We start from the raw sequence: 26,220 nt of genomic DNA, 5'->3' as shown, positions 1-26,220 counted from the left end.
AATTTACTCTTTATTTGGCTTCTCCATATAAAGGCGTTTGTAATATATCATTTTTGTTTAAAAACTCTTGTACCATTTTTTTATTTTTCAGGTCTCTGTACTTACATAATTTTTTATTTTCAGATCCGTTTTTAGTTTTCTCCAGTCTCTCTATTTACAATTTTTTTTGTTCCTCTATTCCCTCAAAAGGACCTAAAAATGGAATATTGCTAAATACAAGGATCCAAACGTAAACAACTCTGGAGTAGGGGCCTCTTGAACAAAAATGATAAAATAGAGGGGTCTTCGTAGGAGTTTTGCCTTTATAAGTAGACCTGCGAATCAGACAGTACACACGTTAGCGTAAAATGTATATTCCATTTTTGATTTTTTTTTATGAATGTAACTGTTTCTGACTTGATTCAATAAAAAACAAATACATTATTGAAATTTAAAGATCGAATCCATCACCAACTTTTATCATGAATTTTAAAATTTATAAATACTGAAACCAGTATGAGAACAATTCTTAAATGATTCGATTTAGATAGAAAAAAAATTCAAACTTTGAAAATCCGTCTTGTTTTAAGAGTAAAAGAAGTGTATTACTTACTACATTCTCTTTTGGCTCGTCTGTCGAATTTTTTAAATGCCAAAACAACAAAATGGACCAAACCTACATGTGCATGCATGCATTATATGTAATAATTGTAGAACATTGCAGGCTGTGTTTTGATTACTCTAGCTAGTGCAAAATTCGTGAATGAATTGAATTGAGAATTGAAGTATTAAGGTTTCAAATTTGAATGGTCTTGACGTATGTATCACGTTAAAGCGGGAAAAAAATCTTATATATTAGATTGATATCGTTTTGATCTGGTCATTTTGATCTGAATTTGAATTCAAATATTTTTCAAAAAGTTATAGATTTACGTTTGCATAAATCAAATCCAAAGTCATATAAATTCGGTTATTAAATTCGGTTAGATTATTCAATTCTCTTCAGTTTGATTATTCGGTTTTAACCGTTTAATGCTCACCCCTAAAATAGGATTTGATAATAAAAGAAGGACAACATTCCAAAATTAGACTTATTTTATAAGTTTGGCTAATAATAAACCGTGGCCTCTCTATTTTACCCTTACTATCAGAAAATTCTCCTATTTTAAGAAGTATCAATAAACCCAATATATTAATGACGGCGCTCATTCACGGCTCTTATGGACGAAAATACTCCTAGCGTTGTCTTTTTTAGTTAACTGTCAATTTTTTTTTTTAAAAGGTAAAACGTATAAAAAAAACTCTTCAAATTTTTTCAAAAGGACAAGACAGCCCCTAAACTTATTATTGGCACAAATAAAATGTTCAAAATACCCTTAATTTTTAAAACATTTACCAATATTATAATTATAATTTTTTTTATTTTATTTCACTATCTTTTTCCTAATTAAATGCTCCTCGTTATATCCGATGAGGAGCAGCGGCTCCTCGTGAAAGAGGAGCTCTGCTCCTCAGTTCGGTCTTGCCGGAAAACTATTTATTTTTAAAACAAAAAAGTACTATAAAATTTCTATGTTTTTAAATATAATTAGGAAGAAGAAAGTGAAAAAAAATAAAAAAAAAATTATAATTATAAAATTGGTAAATATTTTAAGAATTAAGGATATTTTTGAATCTTTTATTTGTACCAAAAATAAATTTAGGGGTTGTCTTGTCATTTTAAGGAAGTTTGAAGATTTTTTTGTACCTTTTACTCTTTTTCTTTGAAAAAAAAAATTGACAGTTGACTTAAAAAGACGGCAGTAGGAATATTTTCATCTATAAAGACCGTGAATGAGCGCCGCCATTATAGAGGGTTTACTAATGCTCTTTGGGGGGGGGGGGGGGGATAAAGAGTAAAGTAGAGGGGTCATGGTTGATTTGGCTTCAATCCGGCGAAGTTAGGATGCATAAATAAGTCTATAATTTAATATCACAACTTTGTGTTACATCTGTTTGATAATGAAACTTTTATTTCAATTATTATCGTTTTATGTGTTTTTCATGTAAAATGTAATATGACCTTACAATGTTGAACTTAAAAAGTATCAAAGAAAAATTAAATTTAGATTAAAAAGTAATAATAATTGACTTTGATTGTTAATTAAAACAGACTGAAATTATATTTGAGAATTAAGTACATAAAAATAATTCTACCTCTCTTTATTTTTTTTTAGAGGAAAATTGGAACTTTATTAACTTAAAGAGAAAGTTACAAGTTTGCTAACCGGATAAGGAACGTATCCGTCAAAACTACAATCTTTACCGAAAAACAAGCCCCATTTAGCCAAAGAATGAGCCACTTGGTTAATCGATCTAGGAATGTAGTTGAAGCTAACATCAAAACCGGTAGAAGCTACAAGGCAGTCTTCAACAATAAGCTGCACTTGATCACAAGCATCTCCAGGTTGGTTGATCCTGTTGACAACAGATAGAGCATCTGCCTCAAACACTACTTTACTAGGGTTTTTGACATTTCTGTGTCTCATAGACACAGAAATTCTCATTTTGTGCCTTCTGACACCAGCCCGCTATCTCAGATAGCGGGCTGCTGTAATTTAGCACCAGCCCGCCATATGAGATGGCGGGCTGGTAGCTAATTACGGTGATTAATATAATCACCGTAATTAGCACCAGCCCGCCATCTCATATGGCGGGCTGGTGCTCCCCAATGATTGGGGAGAGAGTTAATTACTCTCTCCCCAATCATTTGAAACTGATTGGGCAATAATTGCCCAATCAGTTTATTTTTTTATAAAAAAAAAATTTATTTTATCAATGAATTGTAATTTACGCTAACTAATTTCGAGTTATTTTCGGAGACTTCCGAGCGTTATTTTATAAAATATATTGTCATTTGTAATTATTGTTTGAACCAATCTAAATTTAAAAAGTTAAGTTTGACATTAATTTTAAAGATCTTACAAATGTCGAATAAAGTTCGAGTAAAAATGAAAGTCGTAGATGGTGGTGCGGACTATATTAATATCCAATTTATTTTGAGTTAGATCTATTTTAATTAAGTGATTTTAATAGTTAAATTTACCTAATAATGTAGTATTTGATTAATTGATTATATGTTAAATTTTAGTAATTCACGCTTTTAGTAAAAAACACGACATTGCTATGCAATACTTTTTAAAAATAGATTAACAAATTTAGGGTTTATGATTTTGATTGTTATGAAGTGTTTTTACTGTTTTGTAAATAATTATAAAAAAGCCATACAAAGAAATTAAAATAAGTCAAATAATCAAAAATATGTGGACAACAATAAAAAAAAGCTATAAAATACAACTACATGTTTGTTCTATATGGGGTCCGTAAGAGTGTCCTCAAGTTTCGACCCCTGTTCTGACGCCGACTCATCTGGGTATGAGTCAATGGCCGATAAGGTCTGAGATCTGGGCCAGAGCTGTTGTCGTCGCTACCACTTGGACTGACCACATCGTCATCCTCGTCGTCAGGAGCCTGTGAGGAGGGGTTCCCTAACCCCAGGGAAAATGAAGGAGGCGTCATGTTAGCAACATCACCAAGTGGAGGTGTGGGAGCCTGCAAATTGCTCACCCACTCATCAGTTAGAGAAAAATGCATTTGCGATGGGCTCTGAGTTGGGCGGGGAGAGGAGGAAGGCGGCTGTGGAATGTACCCCTGAAGAAGCTGGCTAAAACTACCTACTGCAGGCGTTTGAGGATAGGACAAGTTCTCTTCAAATAGTCCTCCGTACTGCTGGGCTGGAGGTGTCTGTGTCGGGGGTGGTGGCTGAAAGGGGGTAAAAGCGGAACCACGGTAAGTGGAGAAGTCCTGCGGTACTGAATAAGACGAAGATGGTGGCGCCTCGGGCTGTGAAGAGGTGCTTCCATAGTGCTGTGTATACCCAGTATACCGCCGAATGAAGTCCTCGGTATTCCCCTGATAATCGACCTGAAAAAAAAAAACAAATTATGTAATTACGGTTATTGATGTTATAACTAAAAAAATATAAATTCAAATTCTAACATACCGGTGTGGCCAGAGGGTCCGGCGTGGCCAGCGGAGTAATGTAAGCGGTCTCCCCAAACCATGGGTCAACATAAGGCACAGAAGAAGGCGGCAATGAAAAAGAGGAAGACGGTGGGCGCTGGGGCTGCGAAGATGTGCTGCCGTGGTGCTGCGTATACCCGGTATACCGCCGAATGAACTCCTCGGTATTCCCCTGATAATCGACCTGCAAAAAGAAAAAAAATAGTGCAATTAGGGTTACTGATGTTAGAAGAAAAAAAATGTAAATTGGAATTTAACCGTACCCGTGTGTCTAGAGGGTCCTGTTGCGTGGCTAGCGGAGTCGTGCCAGCGGTCTGCCCAAACGATGGGTCGACATAAGGCACAGAAACAGGTGGTACTGAAAAAGAGGAAGCCCGTGGCCCCTGGGGCTGCGACGAGGTGCTCCCGTACTCACGCGCAGACCCGTAATAACGCCGGATAAAGTCCTCTGTGTCCCCGTGAAAGACGACCTGGACATAGAAAAAGCCAGTTGGTCACTGTAATTAAGGGATGTAAATTATTAAATTGTACATTGAAATTGAAACGTACCGGTGGGGGAAAAGGGTCTGTCGGGATCTCACGGGTCGGCTCTGGCTGTCTGGGTCTGCCTCTACGACGTCCTCGTATGCGCTGTACATCCACGGTCGGCGGATCGATCTCTGGAATAGCGTCTGGCGGAACAGCAGGGTCTGGCGGTGGCCCGCTGACGTTCCGCCGGTCTTCCCTAGTGGCTAGCTGAGAAGTGCGAGCGTAAGTCCGAACAGTGGAATCCGCCTCAGACTGCAAGCGGATCCTCTCCATGGTATCGCGCTGTAAAAAGTCAACGTAAATCGTCAGGTATTATACATTATTGACAAAAATACGTAAATGAAAAAAAATATTAGCATGACTACGTACATGAGAACCGAGCTCAGCCCCGCGATGGGTAATCCATCTCCTGCTCACTAGCCTGTACCAGTCCATGTACTCTGAATGAAAGTGCGGCGGATGCTCGAGTACACGCCCATGTACCACATATCTCTCTCTAGAGTCCCAGATGTCGATATACTCACTGAAAAGCGCCTGGAAGTCTGAGCTCCCACGGTATTGGACGCCATGCATGATGGGTTGCTGTAAGGGGGCCTCCGGAATAGGCTGAACCAGTCCGAACTGCTGAAGCACCCTGTCTGGCTGGTGCCACTCGATAATGTGGAAGTAGATCAGTGGGACGCGTGCACGCCAGAAATGGGACCCCTCGAAACAATATGACGGTAGCTGACTGATAATCAGATCGGAGTATGGCTGCCAATCGATCTGCCAAAGTACAATATAGAAGTTAGTTTTTATGAAATATAACTTTTGAAACTGAAATTAAATTTTTAAAAATTCACTCACATCTGAATAGCGCATCTCATCAAGTGCTAATCTCATGGCCGCCAAGTTTTGTCTAGGAACGTCCTGAAAATTGAGGTGACCTGCCCATCTGCGTAAGTCAAATATTTTAAATTGTTAGTAGTTACAACAGTTAACATGTGTAAGTCAAATAAACTCCGTCGCTTCAACCAATTCCGGAAAAATCACTCCGTCAAACTCTACTAAAATTTACTAATTTTTTTTTTAACGAGATAACCACTAAAATTTAATTACAATTCCCTATTTTTTTTTCTCTATCTTCTAATTTTTTTTTTCTTCTTTAAAATTTTTGTTCTCTCCGTTTGAATAGGTGAGTGCTGAAGCACTCACCTATTTAAAGCAAAGCAGCCCGCCATATGAGATGGCGGGCTGCTTTGCTTTAAATGATTCCCTGCAACAGCAGGGAATCGTTTGACTGACCAGCTGGTCAGTCAACTGACCAGCTGGTCGGTCAAATGATTCCCTGCTGTTGCAGGGAATCAGTCACCAGCCCGCCATATGAGAGGCGGGCTGGTGCTAATTACGGTGATTAATATAATCACCGTAATTAGCCACCAGCCCGCCATCTCATATGGCGGGCTGGTGCTAAAAAATTGCAGCCCGCTATCTTAGGAGGCACAAAACGAGAATTTCTGTGTCTATGAGACACAGAAATGTCAAAAACCCACTTTACTAACCCCCAAACTGCTCGCCATATCAATACCAAATCTTATAGCAGCAGCTTCAGCACTTTCGACATGAACAATCCCATGCAAAAACTTTATACCACAACGCACCACCTTCCCCAACGATGCATGGATTGCAGATTCTTTTGAAGCACAACATCTCGGGCAGAGAGGCGAGACTGGGATTTTCCTTGCCGCTAACTTAACATTACAAGGGAGAGCGTCATGACAGATCCGCCATAAAAAGTGCTTGACTTTAGGAGGAGCCGAGCAACCTCTCTCTATTTATTTATTTATTATTTATTACCTAATAGTAATTTACCTTTGGTAAATTAAAAGTTTAATTTACATTTTATTATTGTTAAGCAATAGTATTATATTACTAATCTAACACTAAAACTATCTATTGAATAATATTAAACATTGAATACATTCAGCATTCTACATTATTTAATAGATTTTCTAATTTCATTTAATGCTTAAAAATTCACCAATAATAACAGATTTTATTTAGATCCATAATAGTTTTGAGTATATATAAATAAAATATCAAAATTATTATCAGTTGCATAATTTTAAAATTAGATTTATAACAATTATCACATATAAAAATAAAAATATAAGAAGATGTATGATAATTGCAGAGGCCCGAATTATCATACAATAGATCAACTTAAGTGAATATAAATATTAATATTAATAACTAAAATAATTAAGAAAATAATATTAATTAGAAATCATTTGAATAATAATATAGACTAAGGGGCCGTTTGTTTGGCCAAAAAAAGGGGAGAATGGGAATCGAAATGAGAATGATTCTCATTGTTTGTGTTTGTTTTGTCAAATTACACTAGGAAATGGGAATGTGATTACCCCTTCAATGAGAATCACCCATTCACCCCTTACCCCATGAGAATGAACTTGTGGGAATGAGAATCAAAATTTGACAAAATATTTAAATGATAAATAATAAATATATAATTATTAAAAAAATTATTTTAAATTTTAAAAAATATACTTAAAATAAAAAAAATTAATATTTTAAAAAAATATTTTTATTTTTTTAAGTAATTTTTTTAAAAAAAATATTTTTTTTATAATTTTTTTTAAAAAATATTTTATTTTAAAAATATTATTTTTTTATATAAAAAAATAATTAAAAAATAAAAATAGTTTTTTTAATAAATAATAAATAATTTTTTTATTAAACTTTACCCATTCCCATTCCCATTGCTACACGTTGAACCAAACAAAAAATGAAAACAATCATTCTCATTCCCATTCCTTCTCATTCCGATTCCCATTCCGATTCCGATTCCCAACGTTGAACGAAACGGCCCCTAATTGTTTTGAATGTTTTTTTTTGTCAAAATTTAGTAATGTATTTAAACTGATAAAAATTTGAAGAGATTTTTAAATAAGCTCAGACTATCACGTCATCTGTGTACTAATTTATCACATTATGACACGTTATTAAAAATAGTGGCACTATTATGATTTTATTTGTTACTTTTTTATACTTTTAAATATTAATATTACGATAGTGTCACTATTTTAATGGCATGTCATAATATAATAAGCTAGTTTACGGATTACGTGATAAACTCAGTAATTTGAGATACATGTGTAAACCTGAGAATTAGGCCTATTTATATTTGGGCCAAATTACGATTGCTGTTAGCCTATCGAGCTATTTCAATCCTATTCATGGACTAAAAGCCCATAAAATTGTACACGTTGCAAGAACTACTCAATGGAAAATTCCTACTTAAAAAATAAGTCCACAAATATGCATATAATTATTGTTATCTAAAAAAAATTAATTTAACTATTTTTAAAAATTAAACTACCTGAAAACAAAGATGATGATAAAAATTAGTGAAATTTAATAACTTTTGGATTTTATTATATGAAAAATAATAAAAATAAGATTAGTTATATATATTGTTTTCAAATTTCTTTAATATTATTATGTGAAAATTAAGTTCTTTTTAACTATATTAATGAAATTAAGTAGTTTAATTTCTAAATTAAACAAACAAGTTAGGTTAATTATTGAATAAATTACTCTAAGACCTCTCACATATGTTAATTCGCGGTTTGGTACCTCTTGTTTGAAAATCAAACGATTTGGTACCCCAATTTTGATTTTGTAAACTATAAAGTCTTTATGGTATTGTTTTTACATTTTTATCGTTAAATACGAACAAAAAAAATAAAAATACCCTTATCTAAAACTACGTGGTTTTGTGAATCGAAAAAGGTCGCTAGAGATGAACCCATCATCTGGATTCCTCAGGCAAACCCAGATGACGATGGGTTTGCCTCAAACCCTGATGCATCTAGTGCGTCTGGGTTCGTTTTAAGCATGGCACATGTAATTCTGGCAGGGAGGTGGCGGCCTGTATAAAGGCGGTGGTGGGTGTCGGCAGAACTGAGGTAGAAGATGAATAAAATAGTAACAATACCAATTGGTCCCTAGTTTTCGTTGAAAGTTTCAAATGATTCATGGACATTTTAAGATTTAAATTTTTTATTTAAGGTTTGACTAATTTTTTTTGGTTTGACTATCAATTTAAACGGAAAAACTAACATAAGGAGTTTACAGTTTACAAAATCAAATATGAGATATCAAATTGTTTGATTTTCAAACGAAGAGTACCAAACTGTAAATTATGATATATATGGCGGGCCTTAAAGTAATTTGCTCTTAATTTGTCATTATGAAATAAATAATAAATATGAAACACATTAAATATAGGAATGATCGATTCAACTTAGAACTATAAATAATTTTATACTGTGAATAATTGAGTTCATCTGTATTCATCCCACATATGGTTCCAACTGCCAAAGTTGACTATCAAACTCCAAAATATAAAAAAAATGAACCAAATACTTGCTGCCTAAGTAATCTTGATTCACCTACACAATTATAAATAAGCAAATTAGCCAAGACTAAACCAAATTACCAAGAAAAATCTCCACATTAATGATATTCTTTTTCGGGTAATTAGAATTTAAAAAAATGAGTCAAGTAAAGCTACATGGAGCATTTTATAGCCCTTTTAGTGGTAGAGTCCAAATAGCTCTAAGATTGAAAGGTGTTGAGTATGAATATGTTGAAGAAGATCTTGCTAACAAGAGTGATTTGCTTATTGAATTAAACCCTGTTCATAAGAAGATACCGGTTCTGGTTCATAACGGTAAACCGATTTCTGAATCGTTTGTTATTGTCGAATACATTGATGAAACTTGGAAGGAGAATCCTATCTTGCCTCAAGATCCATATGAACGAGCCATGGCGCGATTTTGGGCTCAGTTCGTCGATGAGAAGGTAATTCCATTCCCTCGGTATCCAATAAATTTTATCTAGAGTTAATTATTGGGTCGAGTACATCCTGGTCGATCTAGACTTGACCTGCTTGAACGATTAAGTATTTTTTAATAGAGTGAACCAGTTATGTCAAAAATGAATTGAAATTTTTTAAACCTTAAATTTCAACTAAACTAAAAGTTAAAATTTTTATAATTTCAAACCGAACAGAGCTAAATTAAGTTTGTTAGTCTAGTTTATTTGTTCGGTTTTTGCGCAGCACAACTGTACATATATATGTTGATACTTGATTGCTTCACAATATTGGGTTTTGTTTTAAGAAATTCATATGGATAAAATTATACTCGTTTTTGTATAGTGCAATGCAGCAATTTGGGGAATCATATGGAGCAGAGGGGAGGAACGAGAGAAGGCTATCGAAGAAGCATGTCAACACCTCAAAACGCTAGAAAATGAGCTCAAAGATAAGAAATTCTTCGGAGGAGAGACAATCGGACTAGTCGATATTGCTGCAAATTTTTTGGGGTTTTGGGTTGGAATCGTACAAGAAGCTATAGATGTTGAATTTTTAACAAAAGAAAAATTCCCCATTTTGTGCAATTGGACTGAGGAATTTTGTAACTGCGACGTAATTAAAGAAACTCTTCCTCCCAAAGATAAGCTTTTCGGCATGTTCCAGTCTCGCTTCAATGCCCCATCTTGGAAGTATTAGAACGGAAATTAATATATAGGTTATGCATATGTCGTTTATGATACTTATATTTGCTGTGTTTTGTGTTGTATGCATCTATATTATAATAAAATTGGGGAATTTGTTATTAATGGGGTCATTCTAGAGTACCACTGAAGTTTAGGTACCACTGGTTATGATAACCGTCAGATCATTTTCTAATTAATTTTCTCCGTTGATTATATTATCAGCTACTTATTCAGTTGGTGAGATAATTAAATCACCGCCATCTCTTATCTGCTCAGCCATAATTATCTTTAACCTGCTCTTCTGTTCCGACAATGGTCTTCGCCACCAACAAGATGAACAGTTCCACCACCACCAACAGCTACTCCCCTTCATTCTCCTCCACTTCCACCTCCTCCACTCCTCACCCAACCACCACCGCCGCCGCAACCGCTCCTTCTCTTCTCTCCTCCCATCAGATTCTCACTCTTAATTCTTAATTCTTAAAAGGAGGTGGATCGATTTGTTTATTGTTTGTTAATGCAGGAAAGATGTCTGAGGGAGAGATACCGGTGAACGGTTTCGATCAAGAAAACAAAGGAAATTCTGATTTATTGCTGGAAAAGGTACACTATTGTTGTGTTTGTTTGTTATTGAAGATTTTACTTTCTATGAAGAAGAAATTGAAATTTAGTTTAGTTGAGGATTCTAAGGTCTTTGCTTACTAGATATATCAAAAGTGTTTCGGTTTCAATTTCGAGTTCAGGCATTCCTTATCAGTACTGATTGATCAGTTTATAATTGGTGGTTCGAATTGCGATAAAATTGAAGTTTGTGTTTCGAGTTACAAATATGTGATGAAATTGGAAAAGACGATATAATTCATGATTTTATTTGTATTTAAGTCTTAATTTTCCGAGTGTTAAGAGGAAATTTATGTACCAATGACAATTAAAATGACAGTATTTATCCCATCAGTTTCGTGTTGCAGGTGTAGTTTGATTTTATAGTTGAAGGACTTCAATTCACATTTTTTTCTTGCCTTTTATGTTTCGTAGTACTTGTTTTGTTTACTTTCTTTAAAATTCAATGCTTCAAATGCTATCTTGTTTCTAATTTCTCTTGTATGTCTGATGTAAAGGTTGATCCTGCAACTCCTGCTTCACTAATCTGGCAGTGAAAGCTATATAACGAGGATATTGAACTTAAACAATTCAGTTTAAGTTTTCAGGAGAAGTTTCAAATGGTATGGCTCAATTTTATTTAGGTCACTTAAATACTTTACCATCAACATGATTACATATTCAGAATTTCTTAATATTGCTACCTCGTATTAGTTTGCTTTAATTGTTGAAAAATAAAAATAAAATATGTTTTTTATTTTCCCGCTTCAACTCCCATCTTTTATTTTCCCATCTTTTATTTGTAGAAATTACTAAAAATAAAATATTGCTACCTCGTTTTTTTATTTTCCCGCCGCAACCGCTCTCTCTCTTCTCTCCTCCCATCTTTTTCCTTTACTTACTACTTAATTCTTTCAGAAAAATAAAATATCATGCTCTTTTGATTTATTTTGTTCACCTTGTTCACCATGCTTTGCTCTTACAAAATCTTCCCACTTCAACTCTATAACGTGTAGCACCACACTGTTATAAATTTTCTAGTGCATGTTAATTGTATTTGGATGAATTAACCGTGAACCATGCTGCACTTGTCTTTTGAGCTGTAAATTTGTTGTAATAATCAATGTGTTGCTCATTTTTACTAGGTATTTCTGGCAACTGATGATGATGATGCTCCTGTTATTTGTTTTCTTCTTCAAGAACAAAAGAAGTTGTTGTCAGTAAGGCTTCAGAGTCTTGAAATCAATAATGAGATAATCTTTGATGTTAAACCTGACATGAGCTGGAGCATTACTGCAATTGCTGCTGAACCAGTGGCTGTAACACGACCAAGGTAGGGCTTCTTCTGTTTTCATCACTGTTTTCCTCTCCATTTATTTTCATCCTGATCCGTATTTGTTCCATTTAATTGTTCTTTTTATTGTCAGAGGGAAACTCAGACTGCTGCCATATTCAGATATCATTGTTTTGGCCCCATAAAACACAATTCTCCTCTATGTAAGCTACACACACCCGTCTCTGTAAATTATTGTTAAAAAAGTTTGTTTGAACTTATTTGAACTATGTCTATGGAAAGTCGCTTTCATACTAGAATGAACGTTAGAAACTAATGGAGGAAGGAATGCGAGTAAGCATTATTTTGTTAAAAGTGGATGGTATAAATTAGTTCCTCTTGATCTTGCAAATATGGTAATATTGATAGTTAAATTGCAAGCTGAGAATTTGATTATAAAAAAGTGTTATCATTGTAATAAATTAGTTCCTCTTGATCTTGCAAATATGGTAATTTGTGGTCTGAATCCCATGATTTGGGTGACGGTTACATATCCATTTGGATGATTGATAACATTCATCTGAATTTGGATGCTTTACTCGGTGATGGTACCATTGAAAACGGTGCTGTGAGAGTTTGCAGAATTCGCAATGCGAGTCTTTGAGATGGTTAGATAGAGAAATGAGTGATTATTTGCTGAAGAATGTGAATGAGATACGAAAGGAGCTTCATGACCTGAAGAATGCAGCTGATGAAGCACGAGAGGAGCAAATGGAGACATTGAGAAGAAGAGATCAGATTAATGAGTTGACGAATGAATTGAACGCAGAGCATGCACGAGTTACTGAAGCTAATGCTAGAAATGCAACAATGCTAGACCAAACTGAGACTTTGAGGGCAGAAATTCAGTCGTTATCGCACGAAAATCGGTTAATGAAAGAGGACCATTTTGTGTTGATTAAAGATTGATGTGCATTGAATCTTAAATGGCATAAGCTGCTGAAGTCATTTACTGACCAAAAGTATATGCTTTGCAGTGATGCATTTTGGTGCTTTTAGATGCTTCTAATTTACGGTATGTATACAGGTGCACACCCTGTTAGCTATATAATTTTATGATCTCTAATTTGTGGTTTTATCTCTCTGAAGTTTTTCCTTCTCTGCACCTCTACAGCGTGAAAATTTTCAGATGGAAGGACCAACTGGAGTGATGAAGCAGTTGCAAGCATTGCGGCATATCTTGGAAGTCACAGATTAGAAAATTTTCTTGCATCTTAAATTTCAGCAAATTGCTCTGTTGGTAAAATATATATGTACTATTATTGAAGAAATGAAGCGATAAACTGATTAGGATCACAGAGATTTCTGCCAATTAATTGGCAGTATGGTAAGTGACTGAGATGATAGTTTATAGGAGTGTTTGCCGTTTCTTGCTATAAAGGCACATCAACAAGAAAGCGCCTAACAATTTGAATAACCAAAGGAATATGATTAAAAATGTGAAATTACAAAATTGTAAAGAGCCTATGGTTACACTTCTCTCAATTAAAATCACTCAGAAAAAAGTTCCGGCACAATTAGATGCTACAAAAGCTGAATAAGTGTAGCAAGTTGGGGCAAAGTAACAGAGAATGCAAATAAATCTAAAGGGTCAAATAAAACTCATATATATTAAAGCAGGTTCAAAGGTACATTTCAGGAATAAGGGGGAGAACCAAAACTAAACCCCCTCAACAAACATATAGAACACAGCACTGTAAAAGAAAATCAAACTAGCTACACAACACATCAATACTAGAGATTACGGGTTACGCCTACGATAATGTAATCTGTTTTAAACCCGTTGACTTCCAGGTACCCGAATCAAGATGGCAATGGCAACTCCTGGTTTAAAATTCACGAATTAGCTTCTTGCATCAAAAATATAACCTCCTTTCTAAGAATCCAACATCTCGTCCTAAATCTCATTGGGGGCGATAAGCCCTGGAATAGAAAGCATTCTTTGTCTCTCCCTTTCTCTCTGAGCAGCAGCTTCTTCGGCATAAAGATCTTTGTTATCCTGCAGGGGGGAAAAAGCATCAAATATCCTCGGAACCCTTTCAAATCACAAAGTGCGTAAGAAATTTCAATCATTTATATGAATTAATATGCAATGACAACTTGATATAAAAAAAACCCTAAAGCTTATCTCGACTCCATTTTTGAAAAAGCCAGGCATTTGTTGACATAATATGACTAGGTTAAATTTAGAAAAGAAACTGAAAAAAGAAAATGAACAAAGAAAACGTTTTAGGAAAATGGTTTAATGAGCAAATGTTAAAGTTACCTGGTATATCAAGTTATAGATGGTGAATGACATAAGTGGTACCCAAAGTTAAGTGGTACCGTATAACTAGCCTTATTAATGAGAAGTGTTATTGACAAATTGTTATTGTAATCACTTACAGGAACACTAATTTAGTAACAGTTTTAAAACTGTTACAACAGTATATATAAAGCAACAGTTATGTTTTGCCTAGAAACCATTACAAAATTTATAAAATTGCTTATTTAAAACATATCGCAACAGATATATGAAATTGCTGCATTAACAAAAGAAAATACAACATACAGGTGTATTTTAGAATCAATCAAGAACAGATTTATAATCCAGAATTGCAGCTCACTGTTACTTTTTAGATTCACGTTCTTTGACAATGGTGACAGGGCAAGAAGCCTGAGTCATCACATATGTGCTCACACTACCCAACAAAATCCTGTTTTTCACAATTCAAACATTAACAATTAATTTTCAATTTCGTAAATCCAATATAACACCTGTAGATTTAAATATAAAATTATTTATCTATACAATTTCAGCTTTTAGCATTATTATTGATTTAAATATTAAAATTTGGCATAAAATATCTAAACTTGACTTTTTAGCATTTAACAGCAAAAATGCGAGAGGTTGAAATTTTATATATAAATAATTCTTAAATGTATATACATACCTTTGGACAATGCCCAGTCCTCTACTACCCATAACCAAACAATCAAGCTTCAGATCTTCAATTGCTTCTACAAGCTTCTCTCTTGGATCTCCTCCCCAGTACATTTTCAATACAACAATCACCTAAAATAAATATCAAATTGAAATTCTATATCATTTTTATAAGATAAAAAATGAGAATTTTCTTCGCAACCTTAAAATGTGTTGTCCGCGCTTATACCATTTATATTAGCAAACCTGATTCTATTGATGAGTCAAAGGAGTAATAAGGAATATCTCATCAATTATGGAGTGATAAGGGTGGTAAATCTCATTCAATATTATTTAGTCAAAGGATAAATTTGATGTACAGGCTTCTCAAGAATAGCAAGTCTCTACATATGGTAGTCTAATGAAATTGGAAATCTTCTAATCTACTCCTTGATACATGGCATTATCTCTTGATTTATGGAGATTCATATGAACACAAATCTGCACTAGGCAGATTTGTTTCACACAGCAGTAGCATGTGTGATCTCTATATATAGACTTGTTTCTTTCATTGTTAGATATTAAGAAATTATTGAATAAAAAGGCTACTCATTAAACTCTTCCAATTGTGTTTCTAATTCTCAATTCTAAATTTCTTCTTGGTATCAAAGCAGGGAACGTTCTGTCTCTCCTTTTTCAGCATGACTTCACTTTCTTTGAATGTCGGAAACTTTGTCACTTTAAAACTCAACCCATCAAACTACCCATTATGGAGAGAACAGGTACTAGGCCTAGCCGAAAGTCAAGATCTTATTCACCATATAAACAAAGAAAACCCAATTCCAATCAAATTCAACACACAAAATACAGAAATCACAAACACAGAAACAACCCCAACAAAAGAATTTCTTACTTGGCAAAAATCAGATCGACTCCTCAGAGGGTGGATAATCGGAACTCTCTCCGAAGAAACACTTGGTCTTGTTATCGGGTTAGACACAGCATCGGCAGTATGGGAAGCACTCAAAGAAGCATATGCACAAGATTCTCAAGAACGAGAATTCACTCTCCGACAACAGCTCACTTATCTGCGCAAGGATGACAGTAAAACCATTACTGATCACATAAGAATTTTCAAAGGTCTTTGCGATAACCTTGCAGCGATTGGAAAACCTGTACCTGATAAAGAAAAAATCTTTTGCCTTCTCACAAGTCTTGGTTCACAATATGAAACTTTCACCACCACAATGTTAAAACCTCCAAGACCAACCTATTCAGAACTGATCTCACAACTGCAGAACTTAGACCATCGCCGAAATTGGTTTTCAAATCAGTTAGATATCTCCACAACACATCTGGCTTTCTATGGACAACATCAAAAACAAGCTAGAAATCCCACACCTAACAATCAGTATAACACTTTTAATTCTGCAGGTCGTGGTTTTCAGGCACAACATTCACGTGGACAATCACAAAATACTTCTGGCTCCTTCAACTCACAACAACGACGTCCACCACCACCTGGAGAACGAAGGATGACTGCGGCTGAAAGAGATATGTACCGAGACTCGACTTGTCAATTTTGTGATAAAGGCGGGCACATTGCAAAAATTTGCTGGTGGTTACCAAAGAAATCTAGCCAAGAGCTTCCACAAGCACTTGCTGCACTTACATTGGATAACACTGTTGTTGAAACGGAATGGACATCAGACACAGGAGCTTCAAATCACATGACCGGGCAACAAGGTATGCTAACAAATATTAATAATTATCATGGAACTGATTCTATTATTATTGGAGATGGTTCTTCATTACCAATAACAGGTATTGGTAATTCAATTATCAAACAAAAAAATAATGTGTTACCTCTTCATGATGTTCTTTTAGTACCACATTTAAAGAAAAATTTACTCTCTGTAAGTCAACTTACCTCTCAATTCCCTGTTACATGTGAATTTTCTAATGTTAATTTTTGTGTGAAGGACAAGAACACAGGTCAACCACTTCTAACAGGGAAACGGAAGGGTAATTTATATGTTCTGACAGATGAACCAGAAGCAAATTTTTCTTGTCGATTTCGATCCGGCACTACAAACATCTGGCATCAACGTTTAGGACATTCACAGTTTTCAACAGTTCAGTTTTTAAAAAATAAAGGACTGATCAAAGTTTTAGGCCCTAAAGAAGATCATTTTTGCGATAGTTGTCAATTAGGCAAATTAAGTAAATTTCCTTTTAGTTTATCTGAACACTCAAGTTCTGGCATTTTTGATAAGATACATTGTGATCTTTGGGGTCCTGCCCCAGTTTTATCTATTGGCAAATTTCGTTTTTATGCTTGTTTAGTAGATGATTTTTCGAAATATACATGGATAATTCCTTTACGTAATAAGTCCGATTTCTTTGATGCTTTCTTAGCATTTGAAAAATATGTTGAACGTCAATTCAATAAAAAAATAAAGACTTTCCATTCTGATGGAGGAGGAGAATTCATTAATTCTCGACTTTCTTCCCATTTTATTGCTACAGGAATTCTTCATCAGATTTCATGTCCTTATACACCAGAACAAACAGGTATGGTTGAACGTCGACATCGTATAATAAGAGAACTAGGTATGACAATGTTATTTCATAGTCATGCACCTTTATACTTATGGTTAGAAGCTTTTTCAACTGCTGTTTTTCTTATTAATCGGTTACCTTCTTCTGCTATAACTTTTAATACACCATACTTCATGATACATGGAAGACATCCTGATTATACATCTCTTCGTGTATTTGGTTCTAAATGCTTTCCCTACACTTGGGACACTAGAAATAACAAATTTGATCCAAAGAGTGTTTCATGTGTGTTTGTCGGATATAGTGAAAAACATAAAGGATACAAATGTTATCATCCATCCAGTCGTAAATTTATTATTTCACGGCATGTTGCATTTGATGAAACAACATTTCCCTTTAAAGCATCAAACACCCCTCTCTCACTTCCTCACGTGAATCGCATTTTTGATTCTTGGTTGTTAACTTATGGTTCTGCTGATACAGGTACCTCAAAACTGGAAACACCTCTGCTGTCTTCATCTCATATACCACTCCCTCAAGTTGTTGTTTCAACTAACAACATATCTGATAGTCTTATGCATACTGATTCACCCACCAGCCCCGCTACTTCTACTCCTACGCAGGCTGCCTCAACGACCAATTCTGCACCCACCAGTCCCACGGTCTCTACTTCTACGCAGGCTGTCTCAACAACCAGCCTTGATACTTCAGATCCAATGCGAACAGCCACATCAATCAGATATGTTGCATCTGATGATAATTTATCTGCTCCCACTTTGCAACCCGTACTTCTTCCACAAACCATGGTCACTAGATCTCAACATGGCATAATTAAACCAAATCCCAAATATGCATTAACAGTTACTTCATCTTCTACTATACCACCTGAACCTAAGTCTATCAAAACAGCTTTGTCCCATCCAGGTTGGAAATTTGCTATGCTTGATGAGCTAGATGCTCTTCGTCAAAATCAGACTTGGCAACTCGTCCCTCGGACCTCTGATATGCATGTAATTGGCTCAAAATGGGTTTTTAAGGCAAAACTAAAACCTGATGGAACTTTGGATCGTCTTAAAGCACGTCTCGTCGCTAAAGGTTATCATCAAGTAAATGGACTTGATTACACTGAAACCTATTCTCCTGTCGTTCGTCCAGGTACGATTCGGTTAATTTTATCTGTTGCTCTAGTTAAACGTTGGTGTATTCGTCAATTGGATGTGAAAAATGCGTTCTTACATGGTCATATTATTGAAGACATATACATGCATCAACCCCCAGGTATGGCTAACACCCAGTTTCCAAATTATGTTTGTAAGCTACAACGCGCATTGTATGGTCTTAAGCAGGCACCACGTGCTTGGTTTGATCGACTCAGTAAATTTCTACTTTCATGTGGATTTTTCTGTAGTCTTGCTGACCCATCTTTATTTATTTGTCACTCTGATCGGAAATTGGAAATCTTCTAATCTACTCCTTGATACATGGCATTATCTCTTGATTTATGGAGATTCATATGAACACAAATCTGCACTAGGCAGATTTGTTTCACACAGCAGTAGCATGTGTGATCTCTATATATAGACTTGTTTCTTTCATTGTTAGATATTAAGAAATTATTGAATAAAAAGGCTACTCATTAAACTCTTCCAATTGTGTTTCTAATTCTCAATTCTAAATTTCTTCTATTTAAACTATAACTCGTTAGTAAAACAAATAATGTAAGAAAAATTAAATATGAGTACGTACATTTTTCTGTCTGTGAATGGTGTCAAGCATATCAAGAACTTCCATATCAATCTTCAAATCATAACTATTCAAAATCTGAGGCTCTCTAAACTCAGCCAACGGAATTAAATCTGTTGAAAGTTAAAAACAAAAATCAGATAGGATCAAAAAGTAATGTAAAGTAACGATGATAGATCAAATGTAAGAAATTGAACCAGATTTAGGCCTGAGTTTGTGATCAAGCGAATTGGAATGGACATGGACGATATAGAGAGTGTGTCCATTACCAGCTAAGTTATCGATGGCCCAGTTAAGAGCATTTTTGCTGCTACCTGAGAAATCCATAGCCACACCTATGTTTCTATCGCCTGGCATTTTGTGAGTCTATTTGTGTTGATTTTCTTGAATGCATGGGGCTTTTAATTGCTTGATTAGAGAAAAATGAACAAGATAGAAAATGTTGCATACACTTGGCCGCATGCCCATTTTAAACGGGAGCCAAATGTTTAGCTATTCTTTTGGTTTGGTTCGAAATCATGTCCGGATCTATAATAAATTCTCATTGTGAAATCACATCTCCAACTAACAACAAATCAAAAATTGAGGAATTTGCACAAAATATTCTGTTTTTAAATTTATTTGTTTTAAATATCTCAATTCTGAAAATTTATATTTTTATTCTTTTTTGTAATATTTTTATCTATACTCCAAATAGAATTTTAACTTATTAGCATTTTTACTTCACTCATGTAATGCACATGTGTACTCTTATTTTTTTTTATCATTTTCTCTTTCCTATTTTTCTCTCTCTTTTCTTTTCCCTTTCTTCTCTTCTCTTCTCTCTCTTTCTTCTTTTTCTTTTACGTTTTTTTTTTCATTTTAATGAAATTTCTTAACAAATTCTATCTAAAAATTAAAGATAAAGAAGAATTCATTACGAAAAATTCAACCTAATTCCTCTCAAGAAATAACGAAGTTTTCCGCCATCCCCATCGTCATCACTGATCTTCTTCTTTTTTCAAAATTTTCTTCTTCTTCTTCTTCTTCTTCTTTTTATGTTGTTTTAATTGTAGTATTGTTTTTTTGTTATTTTATCAATTTTTTTTTGAAAAAATCGTTTTTTCTTCAATAATGATGTCTTGACATGGTTTTCAAACGTTTTTAAATTAATTTTAGAAATTGTTGGAAACTGTTTTTTCGAAACTGTTTTATACTGTTTGAAACCTTTGTAAACGGTTTGAAACTGTTATTTTTTAGATTGTTTGAAAATGTTTTTTAGAAACTGTTTTAAACTGTTTGAAACTTTTGTAAACGGTTTAAAACTGTTATTTTTGAGACTGTTTTAAAGTGTTTTTAGAAACCGTTCTAAACTATTTGAAACCTTTGTAAACTGTTTGAAAAATATTTTTAAATTGTTTGAAACTGTTTTTAAATAAAGTTTGCAAATTGTGTTTTATGAAACTGTTTGAAACCTTTATAAACTGTTTGAAATTTTTGTAAACTGTTTAAAGCTGTTTTTTAGAAACTGTTTGATACACTTGTAAATTGTTTGAAACCATTGTATAATTTTTTTTAAACAATAAATATGTCTTTTAAAAATTGTATGAAACCGTTTGAAACTGCATTTGAAACTGTTTTTGAAACTGTTAGAAACCGTTTTTAATAGAACAAATAAATAAAAAAATTACAATTTTTTTGTTTTTGGAGAAAGTTATGATCGTTGGATTTGAATTCCAAGTGAAATTTGAAGCGATTTGATTACGAATTAAAAATTCGAGCGGATCGGAAAATAGATTTGAAACTAGCATAAAAATTTAAGAAATAATAATAAAATCACAGAAATTAATCCCCTAAAATGTTATGAGCTGAAGATTAGACTTGATTTGTTGTTTTGTTATTTAAAAAAAAATAAACAGAAAAAGAGGAAGAGAATAACAAGAAGAATACACTGAAAATAATTGGAGTAATTTTTAGGTATAAAAATAATTAGGACAAGTATAAAAATAATTGGTTAACACGGGTAGATAGATAAATCAAGTCCAAAAATTGTGGTAAGTAATTGATAATATTTTTTTTATTTAAATATTTCTTTAATTCTCTCTAAAAAATTTCGTTGTTTCCTTTGCCATAACGAACTGTTGCATGGTAAGAGATGAACAGAAGATCCCAAACTCCCAATATACTAAAACAAACACGTTTATGGTGCCGATCAACTTACATTGCATAAAAGAGTAAAGTCAAATGTATTATACATTTTGACAAAAAAATGTATTATACATAATAATAATAATAATAATAATAATAATAATAATAATCATCATCATCATCATCATCAAAAAATAATAATAATAATAATAATAATAATAATAATTCTATATTTAAAACAGCGCTAAGTAAATAAAACATTAAAAAAAAATTAGTTTACATTAGTACCTCAAATATTTTGGCCAAATAACTAAAAATGACCAAATTTTTTTTAAAAAAAAGATTCATACAAATCCAAACCGTCCAATTTTATTCGTATTGTCCTGAAACGCATATTTTCATTTCAATAATGTCACTACGCGAATTTGCTGATGTGGCATATACGTGGTGCTGATGTTGTAATGCCACACATTAACGCCACCTAAGGAAACTCGTATATTTGGACATAATTGAAACGAAATTTCGCATTTCAGGACAAATTGGATAAAATTAAAAGGTTTTGACTTTTATGGAATTTTCATGAAAGATTTGACCATTTTTAGTCATTTGGCCAAAAAATTCTTATGCAAAAATCTTCTATAAAAATTTAAAAGGTTACATTTATACCTATAAACCTTTAACTAAACATATTTTAACATAAAAAGATAATAATACCCTTTACACGTGTTAACATCACATTGGTTTCTATTTGTATTAATAAAATGTTGACATATGGCAGTGTGGCAAATATGTTTGGTGGACGGGACCCACCGACCACCGCCGACAATGCACCGATTAGTTGATGACATAACTCTTGGTAAGTGATGTTGTCGGAATTTAATTTTTGCTTTGATGTATGCTTATATGGTAATTTTGATGTTTGACATGTGTTCAAATTGTCTCTATGTTTGGTTTTGATTTTGGATCGAATATTGATCATTTGAATCAAAAAAATTCAAGTTTGACTCGTTTGAGAAGTCAGGAGATCGTCTTGTATGGTCGGACAATCATTTGGGGGTTAAAAGTCGAGGCAATGTGTTAGACGAACGTGTAGGCGATCGTTTGAGGGTCAAAAATTATGATACAATTGATATTTTAATTGTGTTTCAAATTATGTGTATGTTGAATTATGCCTTGAACATGATAAGAATCTTGGCTTAAGCTAATCATAATTTTATGAAATTACATGTAACAATTATGTGATATTTATGTAAAATTGGGGAAATGTGATTATGGTAAGTTATAGTGAATTTTATGCATGATTAAGATAATGGATAAATATGAGCGATTAATAATCTTTGTGGAAAAGGTCATAAAATGTTATGTTCATGTGTTTCATGTTAGGGTTGAATTATGCCCATGTAAAACATTTATGAAATTGGCATAGTTATGAAGTATGTTTAAACTTTGGAAATGTTGGGTTTAAACGATGATTTTGATACTGAGGTTTTGGATTACGGAATGGAAAGGTGGAGTTATTTATTTCTCTTGACGATTTGATATTCGAGTCTCGACTGAATCGAGATCTTATAAATATACTTAATCTAAAGTCGTCATTCTTATAAATAAATTACAAAATAAGTTCAAATAAATTATTAAACTAAGAATTGAGATTCCCTCAAATTTATTTCGACTTGAGAGGTCATGTTTAGTAAATATATACCATTTATTATAAAATAAATTGTATAGATAAAAAAAATTCAATTTTAGTTAAATGAATCTACACCCATCCATTTTATAATGAATGGTGCAAATTGGCCAAAATGACCCATGAAGTTGAAGTGAAATTGAGATCCTTAAACTAAACATACGAGTGATGCTTCTGGTATTTAGTGAAATTATATAATCCAACAGAATTAAAAGGCTTAGTCCCAACAAAATACCAAATATTTGTGCTTTTATCAGTTATAGCTAAACCTTTAAAAATCGCAGAATTAGTCCATTTTAGCATATTCGTTATCTTTTATAGCTATTTCTTTAATTGAACTGAATATATTAAAACAGAGTAATCCTGCCGAATTTTAAAAATTTGACTATCACTAATAACAGCTGCAAACATTCAGTATTTTATTGAGAAGAAGCCTAGTGTCAATGAAAGAAACCGTCGACTTTGTTTATCAAATGTGGGCCAATAGAGTGCATAAAACTTATGCGGGAATGTAAATAGCTGGAGCTAGGGGTATAAGCGGGCATTTTGAGCTCAAATTAGACTAAGCTCGAGCTCGAATGTGTTATATACAATATTCGAATTGCTCAAACTTGATGTATTTGTAATATTTTATTTTATTTTCACTTTAAAATATGTAACTTAACCAATTAATACGAGATATAAAAGCGAATATCATAAAATTAAATTATTATTTTATATTTACAAGAAGCTTAGTTAAATTCACGAGCGTTAATAATTAATATTCGAATAATTCACGAATACTCCAACTCGTTAACACGTCTAGCTGGAGCCACTCATAAATCACAAAGTTCAAATTCAGCATTACTAATCATACAGATTTCATTATCTTTTGGCTTAAATGCATAAAAAATCACCAACTTTCGCGTGTTTTTGGTATTTAACACAAACTTTTAATTTTGGCATAAAAATACACGAACTATCTGATTTTTGCAATAATAACACGAACATCATTTTGGGCATAAAACGACACCGTTTTCCCCATAAAACGGCACCGTTTTTGCCTTAAAACGACATCGTTTTTTGAAAAAAATGCAAACTTGGTCTTATATGCAAAAATTTGATAGTTCATGTATTTTTACGCCAAAATTAAAAGTTCGTGTTAAATACCAAAAACACGCGAAAGTTGGTGATTTTTTGTGCATTTAAGCCTTATCTTTTTCAATACGAATTAACTTGAATATGATTTGGTCTCATATGTTCGCTACTGATAGCAAAACAAAAAGAAAAAATGTTAACATCAAATCCAATAGAAAGTAATTCCCAAAATTAAAGAAAATGTTGCTTATTCTAAAAAACTTTTGATTTAAGAATAAAAATAATGTGTTGTCATTTTAAATACCGTTAGATTAACATAACGATAAGTAAAAAATTGAAGTCAAAGATAGTCAAAACTTGAAGAAAATGGAGGGTACTAATATGACCGGAGGTGAGCCACACCCACTCCCCGGAGTTAATTTATTAGATCAAACGAAAGGGCATCAGCCAAATTCACAATTATTCATTGGCAGAGACAAAAGTATAAAAGAAATTAAATTAAAACGCATCCATAAAGAACCAAACCCATAATCAATCCAAAACAGATTTAAAATCCAGAATCTGCAGCTCACCATTACTTTTTAGGTTCATGTTCTTTGACAATGGTGACAGGGCAAGAAGCATGAGTCATCACATATGTGCTCACACTACCCAGCAGTATCCTGTTTAAAACAATTCAAACATCAACAATCAAATTTCAATTTCCTAAATTTGATACAATCTCTGTAGATTTAAACAGAGGGTTATTTGCCTATAAAATTCCATTTTTTTTGCATTTGTATCGATTTAAGCATAAACGACGCCCATCCTTTCGTTTTTCTGGCAATTTACAGTCTAAACGCGAAAGATTGAGATTTTATAAGCAAATAACTTTTAAATAAAAATATGCATACCTTTGCACAGTACCAAGTCCTCTGCTGCCCATGACCAAACAATCCAGCTTCAGATCTTCAACTGCATCAAGAAGCTTCTCCCTTGAATCTCCGCCCCAGTACAATTTCGACACAACAGTCACCTAAGTAACATCATATTAATGTTTGACCTTATTCAAAACTTGAAAAACAAGAAAAAATCTATCTATAAACACAAATCAGTACATACATCCTTCTGTCTGTGAATGGTGTCAAGCATATCAAGAACTTCAATATCAACCTTCACATCATAACTCTTTAAAATCTCCGGCTCTCTGAACTGAGCCAACGGAATCAAAGCTAGAATCAAGAACAAAAACCGTATCAGATCGGATCAAAAAGCTAAGGTTTCTGAATAAAAATTAGAGTCGAGAAATCAGGAAACGCAGCTGAGCATCTAAAAAAGCAAAGTAAAGTAAAAATGGCGGACCAATTGAACTTACGAGAACCAGATTTAGCCCAGAGTTTGTTGCGAGACTCATCTAGTGAATTGGGATTGACATGGATGATATAGAGAGTGTCTCCTCTATCAGCTAAGTTGTTGATGGCCCATTTAAGAGCGTTTTTGCTGCTACATGAGAAGTCCATGGCCACGCCTATGTTTCTATCGCCTGGCATTTTGTGATTCCGTTTGTTTTCTTGATTTTCTTGAGTTGGGGGTTTTTATTTGATTAATTACAGAAGGATTGAAGAAGATAGAAAAAGTTGCGTACAAGGTGTTTAAAAGGAATGAAAGAAAAATGGGCTGGCTGTCTGTTTTTGTTTCAAGATATAGAAAGAGTTAATTTCAAGTATTCTTTTCTTTACAGGTATTTTCATCATTTAATTATATGTGTTTAAATATTCATTTATGATCATCATACGCATTTTAAATATTCTATATTTGATTAAGTTATTGTTTTTTGAAATTAAATTTTATTTTTATTATTTTTAGGTATGATAAATTTGACTTTAATTTTTTATGTTATGTTATGAAGACATAAACCTAACATTTCTTTCCCTTTTCTAAACTCAACAGCGCTAACATTTTTTATGGGTGGTAATTTTTATTATTTTTGGCAAAACAACAACCTTATCATTCTCTATCATTATCATTTCTATCCTATAGCAAATAAATGATTTTTTTTATAGTGTATTGTTTTTA

At 33.4% G+C, this 26,220-nt stretch overlaps 4 protein-coding genes across 5 annotated transcripts; 1 reads left to right on the top strand and 3 right to left on the bottom strand.

The window, feature by feature from the left end:
- Positions 1 to 3,250: 3,250 nt before the first annotated feature.
- LOC126655575 (extensin-like) lies at positions 3,251 to 5,525 on the bottom strand. The gene is made up of 6 exons (XM_050349807.2): positions 5,416 to 5,525; positions 4,939 to 5,334; positions 4,591 to 4,851; positions 4,305 to 4,511; positions 4,022 to 4,225; positions 3,251 to 3,942 (listed from the first exon to the last, which is right to left on the bottom strand). The coding sequence occupies exons 1-6, from the start codon at positions 5,449 to 5,451 to the stop codon at positions 3,316 to 3,318; spliced, it is 1,731 nt and encodes a 576-aa protein (XP_050205764.1). The 5' UTR covers positions 5,452 to 5,525; the 3' UTR covers positions 3,251 to 3,315.
- A 3,542-nt stretch (positions 5,526 to 9,067) lies between these two features.
- Positions 9,068 to 10,257, top strand: LOC126655588 (probable glutathione S-transferase). The gene is made up of 2 exons (XM_050349825.2): positions 9,068 to 9,435; positions 9,794 to 10,257. Exons 1-2 carry the CDS (start codon positions 9,127 to 9,129, stop codon positions 10,145 to 10,147), a joined length of 663 nt encoding a protein of 220 aa, XP_050205782.1. The 5' UTR covers positions 9,068 to 9,126; the 3' UTR covers positions 10,148 to 10,257.
- Positions 10,258 to 13,651: 3,394 nt separating this feature from the next.
- LOC126655607 (universal stress protein A-like protein) lies at positions 13,652 to 19,682 on the bottom strand. 2 transcript variants are annotated; one of them, XM_056105980.1, is made up of 5 exons: positions 19,472 to 19,682; positions 19,278 to 19,387; positions 15,001 to 15,122; positions 14,680 to 14,763; positions 13,652 to 14,066 (listed from the first exon to the last, which is right to left on the bottom strand). In XM_056105980.1, the coding sequence occupies exons 1-5, from the start codon at positions 19,629 to 19,631 to the stop codon at positions 13,904 to 13,906; spliced, it is 639 nt and encodes a 212-aa protein (XP_055961955.1). In that variant the 5' UTR covers positions 19,632 to 19,682; the 3' UTR covers positions 13,652 to 13,903. The 2 variants fall into 2 exon arrangements, with proteins under 2 accessions (XP_055961955.1, XP_055961956.1); XM_056105981.1 differs by lacking the exon at positions 14,680 to 14,763 and having other exon boundaries at positions 19,472 to 19,681.
- A 4,855-nt stretch (positions 19,683 to 24,537) lies between these two features.
- LOC126655599 (universal stress protein PHOS32) lies at positions 24,538 to 25,844 on the bottom strand. The gene is made up of 4 exons (XM_050349835.2): positions 25,520 to 25,844; positions 25,267 to 25,376; positions 25,059 to 25,180; positions 24,538 to 24,827 (listed from the first exon to the last, which is right to left on the bottom strand). Exons 1-4 carry the CDS (start codon positions 25,692 to 25,694, stop codon positions 24,740 to 24,742), a joined length of 495 nt encoding a protein of 164 aa, XP_050205792.1. The 5' UTR covers positions 25,695 to 25,844; the 3' UTR covers positions 24,538 to 24,739.
- Positions 25,845 to 26,220: the final 376 nt, after the last annotated feature.

Source organism: Mercurialis annua, linkage group LG1-X (assembly GCF_937616625.2).
Source record: "Mercurialis annua linkage group LG1-X, ddMerAnnu1.2, whole genome shotgun sequence".
NCBI lineage: Eukaryota > Viridiplantae > Streptophyta > Magnoliopsida > Malpighiales > Euphorbiaceae > Mercurialis > Mercurialis annua.
This window is presented reverse-complemented; position numbering and strand designations above follow the sequence as displayed.